The sequence below is a fragment of the Triticum aestivum genome, chromosome 3D, assembly GCF_018294505.1.
Source record: "Triticum aestivum cultivar Chinese Spring chromosome 3D, IWGSC CS RefSeq v2.1, whole genome shotgun sequence".
In the NCBI taxonomy this organism is placed as follows: Eukaryota; Viridiplantae; Streptophyta; class Magnoliopsida; order Poales; family Poaceae; genus Triticum; species Triticum aestivum.
The window spans coordinates 170,361,443-170,368,552 of record NC_057802.1 but is presented as its reverse complement, the minus strand read 5'-3'; the positions used below and the strand labels follow the sequence as shown (position 1 = coordinate 170,368,552).

The 7,110-nt window shown below is 48.1% G+C and overlaps 1 protein-coding gene across 2 annotated transcripts; it reads right to left on the bottom strand.

The window, feature by feature from the left end:
- Positions 1-2,687: 2,687 nt before the first annotated feature.
- LOC123074448 (protein YeeZ) lies at positions 2,688-5,820 on the bottom strand. Of its 2 annotated transcripts, XM_044497293.1 has the most exons (8): positions 5,613-5,820; positions 5,302-5,394; positions 4,648-4,726; positions 4,483-4,561; positions 4,150-4,189; positions 3,940-4,074; positions 3,480-3,617; positions 2,688-3,119 (listed from the first exon to the last, which is right to left on the bottom strand). In XM_044497293.1, exons 1-8 carry the CDS (start codon positions 5,741-5,743, stop codon positions 2,861-2,863), a joined length of 954 nt encoding a protein of 317 aa, XP_044353228.1. In that variant the 5' UTR covers positions 5,744-5,820; the 3' UTR covers positions 2,688-2,860. The 2 variants fall into 2 exon arrangements, with proteins under 2 accessions (XP_044353228.1, XP_044353229.1); XM_044497294.1 differs by lacking the exon at positions 4,150-4,189 and having other exon boundaries at positions 3,940-4,066.
- Positions 5,821-7,110: the final 1,290 nt, after the last annotated feature.

The window sequence follows — 7,110 nt, the reverse complement described above, 5'->3', positions numbered from 1 at the left end:
ATCCGAATTGGGAAGGGGGCCGGCCCCCCTTTCCTTCTCCCTCTCTCCTCCTTCCTTCCTCTCCTACTCCAACTAGGAAAGGGGGGAATCCTACTCCCGGTGGGAGTAGGACTCCCCTAGGGCTCGCCATAGAGAGGGCCGGCCCTCCCCTCCTCCACTCCTTTATATACGGGGGAGGGGGGCACCCCATAGACACACAAGTTGATTGTTTAGCCGTGTGCAGTGCCCCCCCCCCCACAGATTTCCACCTCGGTCATATCGTTGTAGTGCTTAGGTGAAGCCCTGCGTCGGTAACTTCATCATAACCGTCATCACGCCGTCGTGCTGACGAAGCCCTCCCTCGACACTCAGCTGGATATAGATTTCGTGGGACGTCACCAGCTGAACGTGTGCAGATCGCGGAGGTGCCGTACTTTCGATATTAGGATCGGTCGGATTGTGAAGACGTACGACTACATCAACCGCGTTGTCGTAACGCTTCCGCTTTCGGCCTACGAGGATACATGGACAACACTCTCCCCTCTCGTTGCTATGCATCACCTAGATGGATCTTGCGTGTGCGTAGGATTTTTTTGAAATTACTGTGTTCCCCAACACTCACCTCCTGCCGACGACACCTACTTGGACACCTACAACAGCGTCGTTGACCGGAAGGACAAAGGGCTAAGGAAGTGGTGAAGCTCCACCGTCTCTCCGTCTTTATTCCAGTTATTAGTAATCTAGTTTAGAACTTGTCTGTCGGTTATGTGGATTATGTGAATTGTGGTGATTTTTTGATGGTGGGAATGTTGTTTATATGCATTTCTATGTATGTTTGATGATTTACGTAGTTTTTATTCACGTTGCATGGTTTAGTATGGATGGATATAAGGTATCGGATTTAGAATACAGGCTATGGACGCGGCAATTTGAGGATTTCCCAATCACTGTATAGATGTAAAGGGCGCCGGACTTGGCAAACGCGGCTCTATATGCTCTTAGACGGCATGTTCATCTTTACTGTAAAAAAAGTACATGCAATATAACCTGCTCGGTTTGGCTGCCCCATGTCAACTTAGAGCATCTACAGCCGGGCGTCCTAAACCTGCCTCATACGCGCGGCCGACCGATCACTGACTTGTCACCAAATTTCGATCCAGATGGGCGCCTCAAAAGGGCTTCAAACGCCCGGGCTGACCGGCACCCCTCATATTCAGGCCAAATATGAGGCAGATATGGGGCGCCCAGGCGCGTTCGTCATGTCAGACCCGGCCCATGCTGGCCCACCCGACCCTACATATATTCCTTCCAATCCGCTCGCCGGACCAAACCCTAGCCACTTCACACTCCACTCCCTCCGTCACCCAAGCTCACCTCTAGCGATTTTCAGTCGTCTCCGGCATGGCGGGCAGCGGATCTGACTCCGACCAGGCCGGATCCATCGACTAGGGTGTCATCCCGTGCAGGTTGGAGGAGGCAATGCAAGTCCACATTGCACTCTGCTGCTCCCGGGATGTCAGCGCCCGGTCGACGGTGGGATATGTCCGGCGCTACTTCATAGCGTCAGCTCAACGGGCGCTTGGGTTCTCTAGGGCTGGATCATCGCGGTCCCAATAGCCGGAAAATCTCTCCTTCCCCATCATCGGTCGGGCGGACTATGAGTCCCATCGGGACCGGTGTGCCCGCCATGGGAAGGAGAGGATAAGGGCCGCCGAGGCCCGTATCACGGCGGAAATGGCAGAGGCAAATGTGGCGGATGCGGCGGCGCGAGTGGGCGCAGACAAGGAAGCCATCCGCGCCGGCATTGTGAAGAAACGGCAGCGGAGGAACACGCGCGCACTCGCCCGAGGGCAGAATCGGGCGGTTTGTGCCATGGCCGGACTGCCATCAAAGGAGGAGAAGGAGGACAACGACGGTAAGGACAGCTCCGGCGACAAGCAGATTCGGCTCGATCCCTGCCGCGTCTTCGACCGGTGCTTCTGCGAGAAGGACGACAAGGGCGCTGGGAAGGGTAAGGGCAGCCGTGGATTATCTCCATCATAGCCAAAAATCCCAAATTTTGATAGTCCGGTGGCATGTTAGTAGCGATGAGTAGCCGGACGATATGTGTGATACATCTATGTAGTTGCGTTAGTTTGTATGGATTTAAAATATGATAATTGAGGTGTCCGATTATGAGAAGGCAAATTTGAGGCTTAACCAGTCAGTGTCGCTCGTTTTTGCAAAGTCCGGCTTTAGATGCTCTTATTATAGGTGAAGAAAAGACGTGGGCGTTGTGGTTCTCCCTGCCCGAGCCGTCTGGAATTCGTAACTAGAGCTCCTCAACGACGCCGGGAGGAAGTCGGACCCGTAAGCAGCTTGCGTCCTACATATATCCCCACATCGCGCGTCCCCCCTGCCTCGCTGTTAGGTACACGATGTCGTCGCCGCTCGAGTTCGAGGAACTGTCGCAGACGTGCCGGAGGGACAGCTTCTGCCTGTTCTGCTTCCACGCCTTCTGCTCCCACTGCTGCGACTCTCATCACCACCGTGGGCCGTTTCACGCCGTCATCTCCGTCGACGTCGCGGGCCGGCCGGTGTTCCAGCCCGGGGACTCGCAGTGGATGCCCGACGAGGTCGTCCGCGCCTTTGTACTCCAACAGACTCCGGTATCTACTGATTCAATGGACACCTAGTACTTACTGAACGGGTAATATGGAACATGCACATTAATCTTGCAACTGCATTTATTTTAGTTTTCACTACGTTCGGCAAAATATTCCTTGGGATCATAGTACATTACTTCAGTCTCAGGTACAATGTGCGGTATCGTGCACAGGTTCACATTGTGTCATCCAAACCAAGGATTAAAAGAAATGCTACTCGCTGCACAGGCTACACATCACTGATTTCCCTCGAGCCAGGAATCAAGAATACTCTGCAGCCCTGACCTATAAGATGGGTGGGCAAGCCTAACGCCCAGCTCCTGTTTCAACCGACCATTAGATACCCGTTTTTCAGCAGCTATAATTCTGCTCTGACTGTTTGATTCTGCAGAATCCGCAGCGAGATCAGGGTATCTTTTCTCTATCAAGCTCTGAGCAAATGCAAAGACCTCGGATCTCGGGGCAGGGTCATCATCCACCACATTGTATATCTTCCTGGCATTGAAATGGTTAAACATGGAAAAATCAATTATCGGTCTCCAGATGATGGTCCTTTTTCTGGATTATACTGAAAACATAAGCTTGCAAAATGTGACCAGAACCAATATAACTACAGCATGTACGGTAACACTGAAATATGAAGTTGAGGGTATGTGTAATGATGTTTAAAGATCGCACTAATAAGGCTATTTTGTAGAGCAAAGCGAGGAGAGAAATACAAACGAAGAGGACTTTTGGCGTTGCAATCTCATAGTTGAGCTATTATATGTAAATTGAAATGAAGTCTAAAATGCGTGAATAATCAGGCAATTGCCGAGAGAACCATGTAATTATGCAAGCAAGAGAAACAGAAACCTTGTAGATTTGATGCTCATGCTAGCCAGGATAGCCTGATAGATGTCAGCCACATGGATACGTGCAGTGTACTGTTTGGACTCCCTCAACTTCTGTCTTCGTGAAGAAGATTTTCTCTTAGCTATGGTATCCAAAGCACTGCAACAACAAATAATGATCATCACAAATACAAAACAAGAATAGCCGTCATACTGACGCTTTCAGAGACACAGTATCAGGATGTATAAACAGTCTTCTTGAACAGATCTTCCAACCATTCATCTCTATCACATTGTTTGATGGTTTCTATATGATAAAATCCAAAGCAGTCATGAAAAAAGTGCTGACAAGCTTTCATTTCATAGGTGCAAATACATTGGTCTAAATCAGCATATCAATTGTCAAGCATTTCTTGAGTTGACTAATTATTTGATAAGAAATCTAAATAGTAAAATGGATTGAAGTATTAGCATATCTCAACCTTCTTCCAGGCCCATATATTCCACCCAAACGAAGTATAAAAGCCGATAGATCCAGCTCGTCGACAAGATCCAACCATCCTTGTTCAGCAGCATATCTTAACTTGGAAGACGCGCTCTTTGGATTCACTACATGACTGCATATACATCAGTTTCTTCTGCACTTCTAGAAATGTATTGCAAATACACACACAAACCATTCAGTTTCTTACTCCTCATCAACCCATGCACCACCACAATCACCATACACACCTGGGAAATAATAAGAATTATAAGGCAGTTGTCTAAGCCGGCTGGAAGAGCTAACGTACCTAACAAGGGTGAAGAAATAGAGATGTTCTCCTATTCTAGTGCATTGACATGAATGCAGTGTGTAAACCAAGTAAGGGTCCTGAAGAAAAACTATTGCACTTAAATGCAGTTCATTTGACTGCCACATGTTAAATAATTCAGTGAAATGGAAACTACCGAAATGCTGTCAATCAATTTCACCCCAAACCAACATACTATTTCATATTAGAGGTGCACACATTGTTTGAACTTACTTGTTGAAGATAGGTAGCATAACCATTGAAGATTACCACTAGTCAGTGTTGTTTGCAGGTCAGCATGTGAGGAAAGCAACTGCATAAGGGATAACCATGAAGTCGAATCAGGATCGCATTCAAGTTTAGCAGACTGAATTGAGCAGCAGATAATTGGCAACGTACAGGATCACCAACCCCAGGGATGGGAGGAATGGAGATGAGCAAATGGGTTGCATCTTGCAAAGCATGAAGATCTGCAATACTGGAATTGACAGCCATAAGTAATCAGAAAAGGAAATCGACCGTAGACATAAAGATTCATGTATGAGAAAGCAAAATTCACTGGCACCCACACACAGGAGTAAGAGGGCCCAGGGGGGACACAGGTCGAACAACAAGGGATAAGGATCATATATCGTCATAATAAAATTTCAAGAAAATATATTGGAGTCTAGCACAAAAATTTGGAGTGGCCTTCTTCCCCTAATGATTAAACAATCTGCCATGACTGAAGTATTTGTACATATAAATGTAGTATTAGTTCCAAAGATTGACTTCACTGCATTTTTAAGCAAATATTTTGGCCTGCATCAGCAAAAATATTATGTTCAACAAAAAACAAACGAGAGCTTCATTCACCTTTTCAGATGCGATTCAACTAATAACACTAGTGAAATGCTTGTGGGTCCAAGATTTTCAGCCTACAACCATTTTTAGCTAGACTCATCCATGTTTTTTTAGCTAGAAGGCCCGTTGTATTATTCATTTGGCAAGTGCTCCGCGGCAGAGAACGGCGCTTGAAAGAAGAAGGGTGAGAACAGAGGAAATAAGCCGTACTTGCTTGTTGTGGCGTCCAAGACGGAAGCAGTCATGCCCAGCAACTCGAGTTCCATCTTCTTGGCGGCACTGGTGCACGTCCCGGACACCCTCCTGCGTTCATCCCGACAGAAAATCAGGACCAAATTCGGGGGAGGAGGAGATGGCTACAGCAGCGGCAGAACCGAATCTAGTTCAAGATATCGATCAGGGGAGTCGGGGAACCGGAGCTACAGCGACGGAGTGGTCTCAATTTGTGCCGACGCCGGTTAAAGAGAAAGAGAAGCGGTAGAACGGAGCGAGGAGGGTGCTGAGAGCGACGGCGGACTAACCATCCCTGTGACAGGAGGCGCTCCGAGACGTAGCGGCCGACGAAACCGGTGCCGAGCACGAGCATGTGCTGAGGCTTCTTCGGCTGCGCGGGCATCGGCGGCGCCGGCTTGGGCGCCATTCCTGGCACCATCGTGGTTGGGGTCTTTGGCGGCGGGGACTGGGATTTCTGAGTTCTGTTTTGGTGTTTCCTTCGTCACTGCAGAGAAGACCAACGACTTTTCTTCCGCTGTGCAGCAACAGGTGATTAGGATTCTCGTCTTATCCTTTAATTCTTTTTTTTTTGAGAGATTAATCTTTTAGCCGATCCCTCAAAACTTAATACCAAAAGAGAATCTTTTGCTTTTTTTCAAATGTTTGCATACAAAATTTATTTGGAGATTTTTTTTTAACTCTCGATAAATTCATCAACAGTCAAGATAGGACAAAGAAAACCAGAAGTAAAATTTACATCCAGATCTCGTAGACCACCTAGCGACACTACAGGCACTAGAGCGAGCCGAAGACGCACCGCCGCCATCGCCCCTCCCTCACCGGAGCCGGGCAAACCTTGTCGTAGTAGACGGTCCGAAAGTTGTTGTGTTAATGCCCTATAGGACCCGCGCACTAGAACAGCAATCGCCACCGGTGAAGAGAAGCGTAGATCGAAAGTATCCGACATGTAGACACATAAACACAAACGAACGAAGACTAGATCCACAAGACAAATGTCGATCGAATACCGTGAGATCCGCAAGAGACAAACCTCCACACGCCCTCCGATGATGCTAGAAGCACCGCCGGGATGGAGGCTAGGCGGGGAGAACCTTATTCTATCTTCAGAGAGCCACCGTCATCTTGCCTCTCCGAGCAAGACACAAACCCTAACAAAACTCAAAAGCCATCCAAAAACATAGCCCTCCCGCCGACAAGGATTGAGATCCACAGTACCTCTATGGCACTAAGACCACAGGAGACAAGGCAGCCAGCGGCGTCGCTGGCGGAGGGCACGAGAAACCCTAGCACTGGGTGCTCCTGGGAGCGAGTGAAGGGGTTTGAAGATATATTTTGATAACTTATTAAAAAAAATTGCGGGTGAAAGAGAGTTTTATTCCATAAAAGCAGGGTTACAATCTTGAGCCAGCTGCTCCTCACAGCACGGAGGACTTGAACTCGACCATACCGCAGTACAACACTCGGTACGGCTATAATGTGCCAAAAGATGTGCTACCTTGTTTTGATCTCTACCAGAAGTGCCTTAATCTCGGCATCTAAATGACCATAGACCGACCTAGATAAAGTGTCACCCAAAATAGTGGCTAGAGCACATGAGGAATCCGACTGGACAATCACTGGTTTATCCGAGTGCTGAATGGCCAGTGCCATTCCTTGCATGAGGACATGAATCTCTGATTCCAGTGCATCATTGCAATTGAAGATGTACCTATAAGCAGCAAAAATCACTGATCCATCCTCATTACACAACACCATGCCAGTCGCGGCACGTCCATCATCCCTAGA

Bases quoted from the DNA above. Each gene is read 5' to 3' on its own strand.
- LOC123074448 (XM_044497293.1), bottom strand. From the start codon at position 5,743: ATGGTGCCAGGAATGGCGCCCAAGCCGGCGCCGCCGATGCCCGCGCAG. The intron at 5,395-5,612 runs GTTAGTCCGCCG...GGATGAACGCAG, and splicing joins CGCCTCCTGTCACAGGGATG to GAGGGTGTCCGGGACGTGCA. The intron at 4,075-4,149 runs GTAAGAAACTGA...ATGTATATGCAG, and splicing joins GGTGCATGGGTTGATGAGGA to TCATGTAGTGAATCCAAAGA.